The sequence below is a fragment of the Cynocephalus volans genome, chromosome 13 (genome assembly GCF_027409185.1).
Source record: "Cynocephalus volans isolate mCynVol1 chromosome 13, mCynVol1.pri, whole genome shotgun sequence".
Lineage (NCBI taxonomy): Eukaryota > Metazoa > Chordata > Mammalia > Dermoptera > Cynocephalidae > Cynocephalus > Cynocephalus volans.
The window spans coordinates 75,532,907-75,552,853 of NC_084472.1; the positions used below are offsets into that span (position 1 = coordinate 75,532,907).

Below are 19,947 nucleotides of genomic sequence, written 5' to 3' on the forward strand. Positions count from 1 at the left end.
TCTCATATATGCTTCCACGATATGTTGTTTTGGTTGAAATATATAAGAAATATGTAAGAAATTCAGTCTTATACAAATATATAGTTAGTAAAGGAAGAAATAATAGCCTTTTCAGATCATTGTGGATATTCTTCTTTGATACTGTACCAAAATTTGACAAGTGATAATTTCTTAAAGATTAATTGCATTGTGGAAACCATATTAATGAGCATCTTGCACTGTTAAACTAAAATCCATTGGCCTATCTTGTGCTTTGAATGGATCTATTATCCATGTAAGATTTTATAATTTCATGCAGCCAGGGCTGCCATAACAAAGTAGCACAGACTGAGTAGCTTAAACAGCAAATTTATTTTCTCACAGTTCTGGGGTTGGCAGGGTTGATTTCTTCTGAGGCCTTTCTCCTTGGCTTATAGATGTCCGTCTTCTCCCTGTGTCCTCACATGATCTTTCCTCTATGTGTATGTGTCTAATCTTTTCTTCTTTTAAGGAGACCGATCATATTGGATTAAGGCACACCTTAATGACCTCATTTAAACTTAATTGCCTCTTCAAAGAGGTAAGTCAGACCTTAACACCAAATACAGTGACATTCTGAGGTTTGGGGGTTAGTTAGGACTTTAGGATATGTTTTGGGAAAACACAATTCATGTCATCATAACTGATCTATGCAGATCTTACTAATGTTCATACTCTTCATTACACAAAATCAAGAAATCACGTTTTTTACTGTTGCCGCCAATCCCATCAGAAAAGTTTTTAATTGTTGGGTAGCTGCCTGGCTTACAGTGGTGAATACAGGTTTCCCAAAATTTATTTTTTGCTTGAGAGCTTAAATTTTATTATTGGCAACAAATACTGTCAGATGTTTTACAAGTACTTGAAGAGATAGGTCCACTTGATTCCAGTTGAGAAAATATCTGCCAGATTCTGAGGTCTAAATAACTAGTGTGTCAGTTGTTCTTTCAAATAAAAATGGTGTTCTGTGAAAAAAGTTTGGCTCACAGCTCAAACACACACACGAGCTTTTCCTCAAGAAAAACCACGTACAGTAGCATGAGCAAAGTGCTGTGTCCTTCCCATTTTGTCACACAGCATTTTTAAAGGATATTTAAAGCATATTTAAATTCAAGAGTTGCAGTTTAATACAATGAACAATATTTACTTTATTAAGAACATTTGGAAATGAACAGGTTTTTGTTTTCTGCACATGCATGATGATGGAAAATTGGACTTCTAGTACATTTTGCTGCCACTGCTTTGATTTGTGGTAGATGCCAGCCATGTTACTAACTATTGATTTTGTACCATAAATGCAAAGGTCACTATGATGAAAAAGACAAAAATGTTGTAGTAGGCTGAACAGTGCCTCCCCTCCACACACCTAATTCCTGGAACCGGTAAGTATGTTACCTTACATGATAAAAGGGGCTTTGTGGTTGTGATTAAATTAAAGATCTTGAGATGGAAGATTATCCTGGATTATCTGGGTGTCCCCAGTGTAGTCACGAGAGTCCTTAAAAGAGGGAGGCAGGGGGCTGGCTGGTTAGCTCACTTGAGAGAGAGTGGTGCTGGTAATACCAAGGTCACAGGTTTGGATCCCCGTACAAGCCAGCCACCAAAAAAAAAAAAAAAAAAAAGGCCGTGAGCCAAGGAATGAAGGCAGTCTCTAGAAGCTGGAAAAGGCATGGAAAAGTATTGTCCCATGAAGCCTCCAGAAGGAATGCAGCCCTGCTGATACCTTGATCTTAGACTTTTGTTTGTTTGTTTGTTTGGCAGCTGGCCAGCACGGGGATCCAAATCTGTGAGCCTTGGTGTTGTAAGGCTACACTCTAACCAACTGAGCTAACCAGCCAGCCTGATCTTAGACCTCTGATTTCCAGAACAGTAAGAGAAAAAATTTATGTGGTTTTATGCCATTAAATTTGTGATAATTCATTACAGTAGCAATAGGAAACTGATACAAATGTCTTAATATTATTAAAAATGTTTTTAACCTCACAGACTCCCTGCAGAAGATCTTGGGGATCTCTAGACATTTATGGACCAAACCTGACCACACTTTGAGAATTCTGTTTTAAGATAAGCTAGCTGCTAAATGCACACTTAGTAACTGAGTAAGTGACTTACTGTACTGTATTATGAACTATAAGAGTGGAAGGCTTATAGAAAAAGGGTAAAATCTGTATATATACATAATATGCCAATTCTCTTAAAATATTACACACACACACACACACACACACACACACACACACAGAGAAAAAGACTTGGAAGGAAATACACCAAAATAGTGGTTTTTCTCTTGGTGATAGAGTTTGGGTGCTTTTTATCTTTTTTAATACTTTTCAGTGTTTTTCCAATTGTTAGTAATTTGGCTGCAGTAAATTGCAATCAAACAACATAAACTTCCAGGTTACTGTAAGGTATATTTGTTAATCTAGGAGTATAAGATATTTCATTAATAGTTTTCTAACTTGATTTGTAACTTTTAACTATTTATTCATGTGGTAAATGAGCCTTCTTTTGTACTGTTGCCCTGAGCCTTGTAAATGTTAGGTTTGAGCTTGTGCCTGGCTACTATTTCTCCAGGTCTTTGTACATACTTCTTTGCCTAAAATACCAATTATTTTTTGTGCTTTGCTTCTAAAATTAGCCCTTAGTCCCTCCAGAAAGCCTTACTTCTTAAGTTGGAGTTAAGGGCCCCTCCCAGGTAGTAAACTATATTACTTGTGTTTGCTTTCTTGACTTTATCCTTAGTTTCTTATTTGTTTATAGCCTGCCCTCCTCCTAAATAAGCCACACATTTTTTTTAGTAAAATTATCCTAGTAATTCCTTTTGGCCTGTAAATAATTTATTTTCCTATGTACATAGTTCTGTTTAGAGCTGATTCATTATGTTTTGATTACATGGCTTAAGTCTAGAGCAGTCTTATGTTCCTTATTTCCAAACTTAGTGGCAGAGGATATTAGTATATCATGGGCAGCCACATGTGTTTTATCCTCCTTTCTTACAGTGTCTAATATATTGACATGCATACAGTAGAAGCTCATTAAAAGTTTGCAATTTTGTAAAATATTCATCTATTTAACATATTAGCTGGTCATGTTTTGTAGATTTTAGAGTCTTTTTTCTTTTTTGTTTATTGAACTAATATGGATATATAGAGAAAAGTTTGGGTTTAACTGAACACTTACAAAGCCAGTAGGATATTCAGTAGAGTAACAGGAACTGTGTCACTTACCTATATTGTTGGCCACCAAAATGGTAGTGTCATCCAGAAGGAAAAAGGGGCAGGATAGAAAGCCAGGAGAAAACTACAGAAGATAATGGCCATATATATATATCTAGCCGCCTGATATTAGTCATTGTTATCACTTCTGTTTCTCAATTTTCTTATCTGAAAAATGAAAGGAAAAATATCTGTTATACCTACCCAACTCAGATTAATTTTGAAAACAAAATAAAAAACGTGGTAGAAGGAATGGTGGAAGTGTTGATATTATGCCTGAGAGTCCTCTGTGGCAATTTTGGCTTGGGTGCCAAAGTTTAAACTTGTTTATACTTTCTGTACTATCAAGCAGATTAGATTATGACATTGAGCTAGATTATCCTGGGTTCATAAAAACCTTAGATGGTTAACTTCAGGATTTAGTAATGTCTTGGATTGCCTTGGAGAAATGGCTTATTCTGGGACTGAGGCAGGGAAGATGCAAGATGACTCTAGAGTGTCTTATAGTACTAGAAGTGTGGAAGTGCTCAAAACACAGAAGGATGGGGGCATGTCAAAGGAACATAGGAACTCACCTGGAAGATCTCCTAATCCAAAACTAGAATAATTTGCTCAATAAAATAAAGAATTTAGTATGGATTCTAACCCCAAATATAAAATGAGACCATATATATCATATAAATGATATGAACTGATTTAAATAAATGACTGAGCAAACAAGAGACAAATCTCCCTTGTAGAAGAATTTCAAATAATTTATGTAAATACTCCATCCTCATGGAGGAGGAGCTTAATTTCTACCTCCTTCTCCCTTCAGTGTGGGCTAGACTTAGTGACTTGCTTCCAAAGAATAGAATAGGGAAAAAAGGGAAAAACAGTAACTTTATAGTGGAGAAACCTGGCAAACACTGTCTTAGCCGAATGATGAACATTAATGTCCCCAGTGATGTAATATGGATATCATGTATACCTGATATGTGACAAGAAGAGCACATCACCTTCATGGTATTCTTTCTAAAGACCCAAAACCTCAGTCTAATCACAAGGAAAGCAACAGATAAACTGAGAGACATTTTACAGGATACCTGACCAGTCAAGGTCATGAAACCAAGGAAAGACTGGAAACTGTCAAATACCAAAGGAGTCTAGGGAGACATGATAACTAAATGCAGTGTGGTATCCTGGATTGGAAGCTGGACTAGAAAGAGGCTTTTAATAGAAAAATTGCTGAAATCCAAATAAAGTTTACTTAATAATAATGTACCACTGTCAGTTTCTTAGTTTTGACAAATGTACTATGAAAATGTAAGATGTTAACAGTTGGAGAAACTGAGTGAGAAGTATTCAGGACCTCTTGGTACTATGTTTGTATTTTTTAGATTTTCAATGGTTTTGATTTTGTAAATCTAAAATTATTCCAAAATAAATGTTATTTTTTGGAAAAATGGATTGGAAGGAGTTAACTTTAAAATAATAAAAGAAAAATGTGCTTATTGTAGAAAATATGAATGATAAAGAAAAATATAAGATACAAAAATGAAAATCACCCATAATCCTACCACCTAGAGATAACTAATTATTTTGGCATAGTTTCTCTAGACTTAATTATATGCATATTCCATTTAGCTAATAATTATTAGGCTCTTTTTTGGGCCAGATACCATGGTAGGTGCATGGGACAGAGCAGTGAACAAGAATGGTTTGAATCTTTTATGGAGTTTGCACTCTAATGAGAGAGGGTACTCTTAAAATAGATAGTAATCACACAAAAACAATTATAATTATGATATGGTAAGCGTTCTAAAGGAGAAGTAGGATGTAAGAACGTATATGTGGGAGAATTTAAGATGTGTTATTTAAGGTGAGAACTGAAAAACGAGTTTGAGTCAGGCAGGTGAAGGAAGCAAGCGGTGGAATGGAGGTACTGGGAATTGGGTACAGAATGCAGTTGCAGATTGATGGTACAGCTTGTGAGAAAGCCCTCAGTAGAAAGGAACTTGGAGCTTCAGAGGAACAATGGCTGGAGTGTAGAGAATGAGAGCAAGAAAGGGAGGGTCTAAGGCTGAAGAGGTAGTTAAGCAAGTTCTAAATCGTTCATGTTAAGGTTTTGGCACTTTTTCCTGAAAGTAGTGGGAAACCATTGAATAGTTTTTAAAGTAAGGGAATGATACGATCTTTGTAATTTTAAAACACTGTTCAGCTGCTGAATGGCCAAATAGATTGGTAGGTGGTGAGAGCAAGGAAGTAAATGTAGTACTTCAGAAGAGAGATGATGGTGTCTAGGACTAGCATAGTAACAGGCGCAGAGAAGACAGATTCAAAATAGATTTAGGGGTAAAATCAGCCAGACATGGTGATTGTTTGGATGTGGAGTGAGGTGGTAGAAGGGAGAGGAAATTGTTCTATATTTCTAACATATGCAGATGGTAGTGCCATTTACAAGGTGGCAAGTTTTTCATTTAATATTAAAAACATTGCCTTATGGTATAAAAGCTTATTAATCATTTTTAATGGTTGCATAATATTTGAATACACAAATATATTCTAAATCCTAGAAATAAAACTGCTATGAGGAAGGCAGTTTTAACATCTGTCAATGTGTAGTGAACATAGTATTTTGAAAATTGATGGTAGAAATGCTGCTAAAAATATAAAGGCTAAATGCTGTTGAGACAGTTGGAGTGGGTTGCTTTCTGTGAATAAGAATAATGAAAGCCAGGGCCAGCCCGTGGCTCACTCGGGAGAGTGCGGTGCTGATAACACCAAGGCCATGGGTTCGGATCCCATATAGGGATGGCCGGTTAGCTCACTGGCTGAGCATGGTGCTGACAACACCAAGCCAAGGGTTAAGATCCCTTTATTGGTCATCTTTATTAAAAAAAAAAAAAAAAAAAGAATAATGAAAGCTGGCCAGTTAGCTCAGTTGGTTAGAGCGTGGTTCTGATAACACCAAGGTCAAGGGCCAAGGTTCAATCCCTGTACTGGACAGCTGCCAAAAAAAAAAAAAGAGTAATGAAACTCCTTGATATCAACTGTCGTAAACAACATTAATAAGATAATCCAAGAGTAGTTTTTTTAGTAAACCTAGTATTCTTGTATGTGGATTTATAAGCAAAAATAAATTTCTGATAGTATAAAGTTGTGACAGAGCTCAGAAATCCAAGAAAAGTACTCTGAGTTAGAATAATTTAACTTTACTACAGCATTTCAAAGGTTATGTTTGTGTATGTTGTCTTCAGTAGATAACAAGTTGATTTTAGTTTTATTGTTTTATCTGGCATCTACTAATAACTTTGGTGGAATTGTAATGAGTGAGACATTTGGCTCTAAAGTTGAATTTGGTAACATGAACTTAAGCCTTTTAGAAAGCATGAAATGATTACATGGTGAACCTTTGGTAAAGGGTTTTTTAGACATTCTTGAAAAGAAGTTAACACAACACTATGTCTACCATTTAATGGCTGTCTAAAGGGAAAAGGTCAAAACTTTCAAATGGCCTACTCAGAATTATTTTTAGAAATAAATAAACAAATAATTCTAAAGTTCATCTGATACTTATTCTAAGCAAGGTCATGTTCTTAATACATTTGACACCCTTCATGTTCTGTTGCCAACTACCTTGTAAACACTAATTAACTAGAAAAAAGAACTTGGTATTAATAAACTGGCACCTTGATAAAGTTAATCTAAGATACCAATGGAAAGCCAGTCAAGTACTGGATGGATATAATTGAAAAGGTCACTGGAAAGAAAAGAATTTAATTTTTATATAATACTATAATATACATTTTTATTAATGTTATAAATACAGACCCTGGTAATTTGTACCCAAAATATCACTTGTAATTAGTGTCATTGTTCTGCAAAAAAAATTAAAAATTAAAATTAAAATTAAAAAGGTCCAAAGAAACTTAACTAAAATGATTAAGTCAGTGAATTTTTTTGTACATCTACTTTTCACTCTACCTCTTTCACCCTAATGTCCTGATGTAATGAATTAACTTTTCTCCTGTGCCTGTAGAATAGTACCTGTGAACTGTCCTTGGGAGAATTGAGAAAATAGTCAAATCTTATTTTGTGTTGTGTTTTCAATTAAAAATTTCAGTTGAAAAAGGCTGTAGTAGTTATGAGTTAAACCTGTAAAATCATAAGCTGAAGTAAATACATAAAGTCAGGGAGTATATGGACCTGTTTAAACAGTTCCAAAATACTGACATTTAGAGGAAATTCCTTGGAATAAGCAGTGCTTAGAATAAATGAAAGTCAATGTTGGTACTTATGAACCTTGCTATATGCAACTGTTGAGACTGTAATTAAGATTAAATAGAGGGGCTTGGGTGGGGATAAAAAAAGAGAAGAAATCTACATTAGATGTTAGTAGAATTAGAGATATTTAAGATAAATTTCTAACTCAAAGACTTTTGAATTGTGATATAATAACACTCACCAAAAAATGCATAACAGATGTACCTGAAACAGAGGGCAAAGCAAATGGAACTGAAACAGTAATTAAGGAACTAATTGAAGAAAATTTTCTGGAATTAAAGAACACTAGATCTACAAATGGAAAATGTACACAGGATAGCTTTAAAATTTGATGAAAAGAAAGGAACACTTAGACATATTCTCATGGCATTTTTATTCTTCAAGGATAAAGAAAAAATTCTGCAAGTATCTAGACAGAGAAAGAAAGTTAACCAAAAAGGGCAAAAGTCAGGCTGACCTCAGATTTTTCTCTTGCAACTCTAAATGCCAGAAGACAATGGAGCAATGTCTACAGAGTTTTAAGGGAAAGTAATTTTGAACCAAGACTTGTGTACCTTGCCAAGTTTTCATTTCTGTACAGAGGCAACTGGAAGATACTCTCAAATATGCAGAGGTTAAGAAAGTATGTCAACCAAGAACCTTCCCTGAAAAGTTTGCTGAATGATTTACTACAGCAGAGAACATGGACAAAAGTAACTCAAGAGTAGGGAGGCAATTGTACGAAAGAATTAATATTGTTTTTCAGTTAGCCTTGAGCTGCAAACTTGCCATGAGACACATACTGTCCGGATCCGGAGAAATCAAAGAAAACATCAATAAAGCTATGTTGATTCCACCCTGAAGCACATCAAAATACAGTAGCATCCTAAGATAACATCAAGGATAGGAGCATTCCCACATCCCTCAACCCCCCCTTTAAAAAATATCCTTAGTAAGTCTGAGTCTTTGAGATGGTTTTAGTCTGGCCATTCTCCTTCATGTTTACTGGGAAGACGGTTTTAGGCTGGCTATTCTTTGGGTTTTCTAGAGAGATGGCTTATTTAACGTCTCTTTTAAGGTCACTGGTATTCCTGAATAAAAGCTGACTTTGTATTCCACCAGAAAAAAAAATGCATAAAACATTTTTAATGAGTTTAATGAGTCACTACAAGCAAGCATCTTTACAGCCTACCCAGGTTATGAAAATAATCATATTCCAGAAGCTTCCTGCATGTAACTTCCTGATCACAACTCCTTCATGTTCCTCTAGAGATAAATACTGTTTTCTGTCTTAACACTTTCTTGCTTTACTTTATGGTTTGATCACCTAAGTATACATCCTTAAGAATATAATTAAGTATTGCCTGTTTTTGAAGGTGAAATAAATGGGATCATATAGTATTTATGTCTTTGTTTCTTGCTTTTATTCAAGGTGATCTTTAAGAATCATCATGTTGTTGCAGGTAGTAGCTGTTTGTGATGCTGCTCTAAACTATATCATTCTTTTTCATGAATATACTACAATTTACCTATTCATTTTATTTTTGATGGAGCTTTAAGAACTTTAACAATTTTTGGTGTTTACAAACAATACTACTTTGAATATTATGCGTGTACATGTGCGTACACAAATTTCATTTGTCCTAGAGGTGAACTTGTCGGGTCATAGGTTATGTTTTCCACAGTGGTGTGCCAGTGTACACTCAATCAGGAATGTATGAGAGCTTCCATTCCTCCACATTCACGAATGACTTGATAATTTCAGACTTGATTTTGTCAGTCTGTTAGATATGTATGGATTCTGATTGTGGTTTTAATTTGCATTTTCTTGGTGGCCAGGGGTTGAGCATCTTTTCATGCTTATTAGCTATTTGGAAATCTTTTTTGAAGTATCTGTTCAGGTCATTTGCCTAATTTTCTATTGGGGTATCTGTCTTCTTAGAGATTTGTAGAAGTTCTTTATTTCCTAGACACAAAGTTTTGTTGGGTTGCATGTGTTAGGGTGCACATAACCAGTTGTCGCAGCATCAGTTACTGAGAAAATCATTTTTTTTACCCACTCGTACAGTGCCACCTCTTATTTCTAGACTCCATATTTTGTACTATTGGTTGATTTTTTTGTCCTTGTAAAGATTATTTCTGTCTTTTTCTCTTCCTCTTCTCCCTTCCTTCCCCTTCGTCCTCTCCCCCTTCTTCCCCTTCCCTTCTCATTAATCTATCTCACTGTAGATTTATCATTTGTTAGTCTTTCCAGTGTTTTGCCTATGTTGCTTGAAAAGGAATTGTTTAGGCATCAAAATATATTGCCTATTTTTGGTTCTGATTTTGAAAAAGTGGTCATCGTGTGATGTTTGTGAAAGAAAATTCTTCATGTTTTTAATCCTGTGATGTTATTTGGATAACCAGGCAGCCATGCAGAGAACTAAAATTTCTTATGTTTATTTTTTTTTTTAAAAGATGACCGGTAAGGGGATCTTAACCCTTGACTTGGTGTTGTCAGCACCATGCTCACCCAGTGAGCTAACCGACCATCCCTATATGGGATCCGAACCCGTGGCCTTAGTGTTATCAGCACCGCACTCACCCGAGTGAGCCACGGCCCGGCCCCAATTTCTTATGTTTATGAAGTATGAATATTGCAAAACCATTTTGTTTTTTCAGTTTATTTTCTGGCTTGTCATTTTTTAGAATTCCCATCGCTTTCTTTAATGCTGCAATGACTTTACAGCTCCTATGTAGCTTGAATTGATTGTCCTCCTTGAAAGCTTTGTTGTCTTTTTTTTTTTTTTTTCTGATCCTTTTTCTTAGGGAGAAGGACTGACAATGCAAGTTATAGTGCCACTTCTAGTAGTAATGTATTTAGTTTGAGGAGTAAAGGATGTAATTTTTTTATTAATGTTTATCCCATACAAGTGATTTTATTTATAAGCATTTAAAAAAAAATCTTCTTGTTATAGAAAATTTAAAACATGAAGTAGTATAGAGAAGAGTATTATGTACTTTCTTATCCTCATCACTTAGCTGAAATAATTATCAACTCATGGCCAATTTTGTTTCAGTTCTACTCCCTCCCTGATTATTTTGAAGTAAATCTAAAACATATTTTATATAGGTAGGTAGATATGCATATATATTTCATTATGTATATCTAAAAGATCAAGATTCTTTTAAAGGTCATAATCACATCTAAAACATTAATAATTTCTTAAAATCATATATCTTGTATTTCACATTTTCATAATTGTGTCATTAAAAATGTACATCAGAATTGATTAATAATACCTTTTTTGTTTGTTTCTTTGTTTTTGTTTTTGTTCTGTTTGTTTTTGGGTTTTTTTGGTGGTTGGCTGGTTCAGTGGTTGAACCCTGGACTTTGTTACTATCAGCACTATGCTCCAATTAACTGAGGTAACCAGACATCCCTGATTGATATATCTTTTAAGTCTTTTTTTTTTTTTTTTAATTCTATAGGTTCCCCTCTCCCCCTTTTCTCTGATATTGGTTTTTTGAAGAAATCAACAATTTGTTTACTAGTTTGGATTTTCATGATTGCATTCCTGAACTATCATTTAACATGTTTCTCTGTTCCTGTATTTTCTGTAAATTGGCAGTTAGATCTAAAGGCAAAAAAAATTTTTTTGTTTTGTTTTTAAACTTAAGTACTTCTTTTTTCTTTCTTTTTTTTTTTTTTTGTAGCTGGTCGGTACCTTTGATGTTGGTGTTATAAAACACCAGGCTCTAACCAATTGAGCTAACCAGCTGGCCTTAAATTTAAGTACTTCTAATATTGCAGATTTCTTGAATCATTACTGTTATAACTGGCTAAAAGTTGAGCTGTTATGATACTGTTGCCATCTATTCTGCCTCTCTGGTTTATAGATGTGGGAACACATCTCAAAGAAGTTGTGATTTATCCAGAATCCCACATCAAGTTGAGCTTCGAATCTAGAGTGCATTTGAAAGTAGAAATATCCTCCCCTTCTGAATTTTTAAGTCCTTATGCATGCTACAACTTTAGTGTTTTTGGTTCTTTAAAGGTTCCATCCTGAGCACTTTGCCAGAGCCATGCATAGGAATTCTTGAATTTTTTTTTTTTTTTTTTTGCTCTCTTTATACTTCAGCCCCACCCTATATTGTAATTCAGTTTATTAGCCCGGTAATAACCTAATTTGTGCCAAAGTCCTTTTTTGCCACACCTTCCAATCTACTGTGTCCTTTTCTATGGTATGATTGGGAAGCATTTGACCTGAGTAATGATTCTTTAAGAGGAAATGGCAGCTACGGGCCTCATAAGTGTAAGAGATTTGTTTACTTCTGAAATTTAAAAATTTTTCACATTTATTATTACAAAAGCAATATATTTGTTTAAAATAATTAAAATGATGTGTAACTGTATTATATAAGATACACACGGAATGCACCTCTCTCTACATCAACCTCATTCCTCAGTGATAACAATTATTAAGTTTGATAGTCTCATTCTAAACTTAACTCTATACAAATACAATTTTATATATTATATGTTATACACAGTTTTTGGTCTTTAAAAATAATTAGTTATGGCTACAAAATCTTTACTTGTGCAGCATTGATGATATATTTTATAGGGAGGTTATTCTTTTTTCCCTTTCATTTTCAGTCTTTATGACCAAGTTGTAGGTCAGGAAAAACAAGTTGAGAGAGTGCCTACAGATACCAGGAAAACTTGTGGATAGATTTCCATTTTATGTAAAAAGGCATGCTAGAACATAAACAGTATTATAACAACTAAGTTAGTTATAAATGCCATATAATATATATTTTTAGAAAAATCTTATGGTAATAGAACATACCAAAGAACCACAAATGACCAAATTTATATTGAGCTAATTCAGTAAAAAGTTAGTTCTTTTTTTTTTTTTTTTAAAGACCGGTAAGGGGATCTTAACCCTTGGCTTGGTGTTGTCAGCACCACACTCAACCAGTGAGCTAATCGGCCATCCCTATATAGGATCTGAACCCGTGGCCTTGGTGTTATCAGCACCGTACTCTCCCGAGTGAGCCATGGGCTGGCCCAGTAAAGTTAGTTTTTTGTCAAAGCTTTCCTTGTTTAAAAAAATTCTTTCCAAGAAAATTTGAAAAATACAGAAAACAAAAAAATTACCCACTGTTTTATGATAAATGTTAATAGCTACAATCAGGATTAGATAGAATATTCTATGGCAGTAATTCTACTTTACTTTCCTGGAACCCTGTCTCTTAAATGCTGGGTAGGATTTTGTAAGAACCTCTGTTTATCAGAGGTTCAAACTTTTTGAAATATAGAAACTTGATTTAACTTATGCAATAAGAAAAAAGACCCCAAATAACTAAAATGTATTAGACAAATTAATAGAATTTCGCTTCTCCCTTCATTGCCCTGTGAATTCTCTCTCTCTTTCCTTTCCTCACCTCCAGTTTAAATATAAGTACTTTGAGTTGGTATGGACCTTAGAGGTTGTGTCATTCAATACTGAGGAAGACAAATTTCACAGAATTCCTGAGTTCTGTGGAGTTGCTTCTAATGAATGGCATCTTTTTATTTAGTGGTGCTACGTAACATAGGCATTGCAGGAGGAGAATCTTCTAATCTACAGGAATCACCCTAGAGGTAGTGGTAAAATTTTGAACTCTGATCTCAAATGAGCATCAGTTTTTTGTTTTGTTTTGTTGTTTGGAATGACAGTTTTAAACAAAAAGAATTGCTTTGTTTCTGAATTTCATAAGAACTTCTAGCAAAGCAACAATTGGAGTACCTAACTTTGAGACACATTTTACTAAAAGCCTTTTTTTAAAGGATCAAATCTTTGTGAGACAGGAAAAATAGGAAGGTAGAAGAGATAGTAAAATCTCCTGCTCAGTCCATCTCTCTTTGCATAGTTTCCACACACAATAGTTAAGTTACTTAGTATGTTGATAAATTTTCTTTCTCCTCAAAAGCTAGAATGTTTTACTAGCTAAGTTCCTTGAAGGAAGGAAACGAGGCTGCTGGAAGGGATCAGTGAGATAAAACACTATTCAACTCTTCAGTTATTCAGCCTTTTAATCCTGAGTAGAAGGCTGCTGTACATTTTACATAATTAATAGACTTAAAACCTTTTGAGAAACCTTTGATATATTTTAGGTTTTTTTATTATGACTCACATGACATTACTGTATAAAATTAGCACATTTATAATCATAAAAGCACACAACTGTATTAGAGTGTTACTCCTACTTTTCTACATTAGAAATGAAAAAAAGCATTGTCTACATCCAGGATTTCCTTTTTACATATCTGTATTAAACACTTTGTTCCCCTTTTATTTATTTTAAAATTGAAAAGAAATAATGTTTCTTTTGTCTTATTGTAGTTGCCACTGGTGCTATATAGAAGCTTTATTGTGAGTGCTTTAAAATTCTCAAACCAGTTTTATCTGTTATACTTGGAGCTTAGTCATCATCATACGTAGCAGGACCTGATTAAGAAGGCTGTTCTGCCTCTAAGCCTTGCTAGATTGTAGCCACTAGCAACCAGGCTGCAATAATTTCCCTTTGATGACATCATCCACTGTGGAAGAACCCAGTCGCTTCAGCGAGTCGAACTACAGTTCTAACCCTCATCAAATATGGCATCTCCCTTGCCTGCTGCAGCAGGAGTGGAAGAAATGCCACTGTCTTTTTAAGCTAGCAAGCTTTTCTTTTTCTTTTTCTTCTTTTTAAAAATTCTAATCATGGATGCTTCTTCCGATCCTTATTTGCCTTATGACGGGGGAGGAGACAATATTCCCCTAAGGGAATTACATAAAAGAGGTAATACCATCCCCTTGCTATGAATCCTCTTTGGTATGTTTTGCATGCGGCTGGGCGGTTCTCTAGTTTAAACAGGTTCTCGTTTGTCCTTTAAATACTGCATTATGTTGTTTAGTTAACCTTGGTTGTTAGTAAGGGGAAAATGCAACCTTCTGAATGGTTCAGTAGTCGTCCCTGATTGTTTTCTCTGTGCAGATTAGTACTGCTTCAGATCACATCGGGCTCCGACTCCATCTTCCATGTGAAAATCCTCTTTCTGTTTAGCTACGAAAATGAATTAATCAGCTTTTACAGCTCACTAAAGTCGTGTTGGTTGGCACCTAAAAAGTGATGGTTTTGTTCCTTCAGAAAACTTGCGTTTCCTTTAATTTACACAGAAAAATCAAGTGTTGTCTGTGTACCATTATATTTCAGCTGCTGCCAATTACCATGTAGATTTTACACCACAAAGTAAATATATAGTAAAAGCTCTACCTTCATTTTAGAACATTTAAAAATGGCTGTAAAGATGAACAAATTTTTTGGGGGGGGATCTTTCTAACCATGAACAAATTTTTATATTAATATCTTTTCATTTAATATGAATTTCAGTTGATTAACATACTAAAGTGTCTTCCACAGGTATCATGTAAAATTTGATATGATAAAATACATTTAGGGTGCTTTTTACATTAGGAAAAATAATGATCAATAGTTTGTGAAAAATGTACCCAGCATTCATGTAAATCTTTTGGTAGGCACTGCCTCTGTCTCCTTAAAAAGAATTGCATGTTAATTAAACTGCCTTTTTTCCCCATTTTTCTTAAATTGATTATTCTAAAAATAGACTGGTTGACATATGTTCTAGAAAAAATTGAATTTCAAGGAAAATTTCTTAGCTAGGTGACTTCATTTATGAGCCATATTAGTTTGATTTACTGCATGATATTATAAACTTACTTTATGGTTTAACCCAAACTTTTTGTGTAGTAAATAAGGAAGTCATGGTTTTCTTGGGTCTATTTAGCCTGTTTTATTTAAAATATACTTTGTATTCTGCTAACACTTTAAAAAAAAATTAAGTTCCATTAGAATCTAAAAATTATTATAACAAATACTGTTGCATTGGGTCTGCTAGAGTCTATTTTAGGCTCTGACAGTTGTAACATTATTCTGTAGTATTCGGTAGTTAGTAAAAACTTGCTTTGTACATTTGGAGAAAAATTAAATAAAGATCATATTACATATGTTGCACTTTCTCTTAGAGTTGCCTTCTTAATAAAGTTATATAATATATATATATATATATATATATATATATATATATATATGTTAGAACATTTGGGGAAGTATCTAAAAGCATAAAGAAGAAAGTAATTTCTCAATCTCACCACCCAGAAATGTGCTTGTTTTTTTTTTAATTCTTAATGTGGTGATTATAAGTTCTTTTTCCTGTGTTCCCAGCATCAATTTTCTGGTAAGGATTTCTTTAAACAGGAAGCAAAGTGAATGGATACTGACTGTTCACGTGTCACATTATTTGCTAATCAGTAATTGAACTATAAAACAAGATAGGCTGTGTTTTCTCTGAGTTATTGCAGCATCAGTTTATTAATGTTGATAAACCAGAAGTCCTGGCTTGAGAAATTTAAATTCACTGTGTGAAGCTTAACAGTCTTTGACAGAACTAACTTACATACTCTGTCTCTGTGTAAAATATGCAATTAATAATAAGCCAAAATATATGTGAGGTAGGCATGGTTATGATATTACTAAAATATAAGCTTTTTATTCCTATCAGACTTTTCATAAATAATGTTTTAGGAATCTTGCTTGAGGTCTAAATCAGTTCCACTCTTGTCAGCCCAAATAGGTTCCTTATCCCTTGATCCCTTAATAAGACATTATTATTGTAAACCAATGTTACTTGAAACTAACATTGTGCATTTGTCATACAGATCAGTCAGTTATTAGGCTTCTTTGACTGTACTGTGTTACCTAAAACATACAGTAATATCACGGTGTCTATGAGAAGGAGATTGTTTTGCAAAATTTATGACCCATTGTAGCCAGGGTGAACACAGAGGAACTAGTGATATGGAGATAGGCGGCTAACATAAATCAAGAAAACTGAATCAGCTTCCCTGTGAGGACAAAACCTACAATGATAAGAAATAGATCTTCAGTCTGAAAAGAGTGAAGAGGCAAATAATCAATGTATAAATTTGTGAAAGACTGCTTCCTGGTCACCAGATTAAAAATTTTTTTTTTTGGTTAGAGCATGGTGTTATAACACCAAAGTCAAGAGTTGGGATCCTCATACTGGCCAGACCTCTCCCACCCCCCTGCCCCCCAAAATTGTGAAGGATTTTGGTTAAAAAAAAGTAAACGTGGATCTGTTTACCTGAGTGTTAAGAGCTAGAGATTACCTTCATTGAGTAAATTAAACTTAATACTATTTTTGAAGGTGAGGTGGTAAATAATGAAGCTTATTACTTAAGTGAATAATATAGAGCCTAGACATATAAATAGATTCAAAATAGAATTAGTTAACGTATTGTTGATAAATTAGAAATTAAGATGACATTTTAGTTAGCCATCTTTGTGGGGCTTTCTAAACAATCATGCTCTCTCATAGAATGTCTCCGTTTTTATCAGGGAAGAAAAAAATCAGACTTGTTTTGTTTGGACTGTTAGTTTTACACTTTAACTTTCTCCTTAATTTGTTCATGAAGTTTAAGTAGTTTTGGGGGTTGCATTCTTTTCTTCTACCGTGCCCTTATAATGAATTTGATCTTTTGGGGCTTGAGCCTTCATTTACTCCATGAGGGACCTTTAAAAATTATTTGAATATTAGTTGTTTCATTCAAAGTATTTATTGAGCTCTTGTGTGTATATAAAGTGGTACTAGGTGCTGTGAGGAATGACAGTGATAGTAATAGTAACGTTAATAATAGCTAATACTTAATAGAACTTACTGTTTGCTAGATACTGTTCTAAGTGCTTTATGTGTATCAAATCATTTTTATCCTCATCATAACCTTGTGAAGTTGGTACTGTTATAATCTCCATTTTCTAGCCGACAAAACTGAGATAAAGAAATGTTAAGGAAAAGTCAGGATTTGATCCATTTATTTGGCTCATGCTCTAATCATAAGGAGATACTGTTTTTCACTATGTATTATCTGTGTAATAACTTGTGTTTTAAGTCTGGTAGGGGCATAATAAGGCTTCTCAAGTGTAAAAACAAAGAAACAAAACCCCAAGGACATTAATAAATTTCTGATAGTATAGACTACATGTTCCGTGGGGCTTTAGGTGGTAGAAGAGATCAGCCTCCTTTTGACAAGTGTTATCAAAGTAGGCCTTCTTCAAGTACACAAGGGAATTTGATAGGGTGTTCCTGGTGGACAGAATAGATAAGTGCTATGACGGGAGTAAATGAGTGGTATGTTGTTTTCTGATTAGTTTTATTGTATCAAAACTAATACAGTAATTTTGTTATGGGTCTGTTAAGGGGGTAGTATAGAAAGGTAGATGAGTGTCATATCCTAGAGGACTAATGATGGTATTAAACCATCAGAAGTGCAGCCTTACCATTGAAATAAAGGTTTGGGGTCTTATCCTTTCAAGTTTCTACCTGAAATTATTTCTTGACATTTATTAGCTGAGTGATGTATTTAAATAAAACTTTTTTATTCCTGTTACTCTTATAATGAAGTTGTTCATTTATCTTCCCTCCTCAAAGTATTAGTAGTTAATATTTTTTGCACATTATTTGGAAATCCAGGTGTGCTATGGGTTAAATGTGTCCCCCAAAGGTTCATGTATTGGACACTTAATCCTCACTGTAAGTGTTAAGAGGGTGGGAAATCCTGTTATGGCAATTGAAAGATGGAGGTCTTTAAGAGGTGATTAGATTGTACCCTCCTGAATGGGTGGTAATGGGCATGGTTCTGATGACTTTTAAGGGAAAGCAAGTAAGAAGATTAGCTCTGTCTTCCTCAGCCATTCACCATGTGATACCCTGCATTGCTTTGGAGAGTCACCACCAAGAAGTAAATTTTATTTCTTTATAAACTACCCATTTTCAGGTATTCTGTTATAAGCAACAGAAATGGATTAATACAAGGTGTTATGTGATATTCTTATTGCCAGAGGGATATTCCTTAGGCTCTTTGTAAAATGGTTGTATGTTTCAGGTTCTTATTGTACTTTTATTACCTCTACCTTTTTATACAACTAGAAAATTAAACCTCTTCTTAAAAATTAATCCAAGTGTCTATAAATTAAAATAACAAATAAAGATTATTTAGTATCAGAAACTTTGTATTCTAAAACAATTGTATAAAACAAAACCTATTTTTAAATTTATTTTGCCCATAGTATCTGAATTTCAAATCTTTGATAAAATCTGGTTCATATTACCACCTGTAGCTCTATTTTCTTTTCTTTTTGTTTTTTTAAAAAAAGATGACCGGTAAGGGGATCTTAACCTTTGACTTGGTGTTGTTAGCACCATGCTCTCCAAGTGAGCTAACCAGCCATCCCTATATGGGATCCAAACCTGTGGCCTTGGTGTTATCAGCACCACACTCTCCCCAGTGAGCCACGGGCCAGCCCCAAATATCTAATTGGCATTTTTTTTTTTTTTTTGGCAGCTGGCTGTTACAGGGACATGTAGCTCTATTTTCGAAAAGTAACAGACACTTTACTGTGATTAATTTTATACCATGTCATGGCTTGTCATAAGTCAGAAATGCTTTGTGTATCAAGATTTAAAAATGTGAACAGATCCCTTGCCACTTTGATTAGCTTTGTAATTTTCACTATTTTACCGGCATTGAGGTCTCTGCTTTGTGCCTACTCAGGAGCCTGGTAACTTAAGTTGTACTTTAAAGTTTTATTTTTATTTTTTAATTAACATATGTTTAATTTGTAGTTTTTTTGTAGTCCTTTACAACTCTGATTAGTTAAAAAATGGATTCACTTTAGTTTCTTTTATAAGTTTCATACATCTTTTTTTTTTTTTTTTTTTTTTTAAAGATGACCGGTAAGGGGATCTTAACCCTTGACTTGGTATTGTCAGCACCACGCTCAGCCAATGAGCGAACCGGCCATCCGTATATGGGATCCGAACCCGGGGCCTTGGTGTTATCAGCACCGCACTCTCCCGAGTGAGCCACAGGATGGCCCTTCAGACATCTTTTTATTCATATAATATATACATCATTTTATAGGCAGAGATAATAAATGAATGTGTAACTTGTTTCCAATTATATAGTTGTCCTAGTATCCACTTTATCATCTCTACTTGAGGATGTAGCTTTTTATTTTGAGGTGGCAACAGAAGAGAGAAGAAAACAGTGAACTGGGTAATTGGATTCAGCATTGTACTGACTGGTTGAGTATCTTTAATTTACTTCCTTGGGATTTGGTATTAACTTCCAAATCTTTGCAGTTTAAATAGTTAAATATGACTATGGATGGCCGAATGAATTTTAAGAGCATATACTTCATTTACTTATCCAGCAGACATGTAATTGACCACCTACTAAGTGTGAGGCACTATGCTTGCTATTACCTTTTTAATCTTTGATTTGGGAATCTACTGACATTCATTCTCAACTTTCACTATCAAGTTATAACATTTACTTTCTCTTCCCTTACCAAGATGACC

General features: G+C 34.3%; 1 protein-coding gene across 6 annotated transcripts in view; it reads left to right on the forward strand.

The window, feature by feature from the left end:
- The window catches only part of CLCN3 (chloride voltage-gated channel 3), a 95,122-nt gene that overhangs the window by 32,983 nt on the left and 42,192 nt on the right, over positions 1 to 19,947 (forward strand). Inside the window, exon 1 of one of the 6 annotated variants that reach the window (XM_063076595.1) lies at positions 14,106 to 14,288. The exons of the other annotated variants lie outside the window; for them this stretch is intronic. Coding sequence (XP_062932665.1) covers positions 14,210 to 14,288 — 79 coding nt within the window. The 5' untranslated portion in view covers positions 14,106 to 14,209. Of the gene's footprint in view, positions 1 to 14,105; positions 14,289 to 19,947 lie in introns of those variants that run through there. 6 annotated transcript variants of the gene reach the window in all.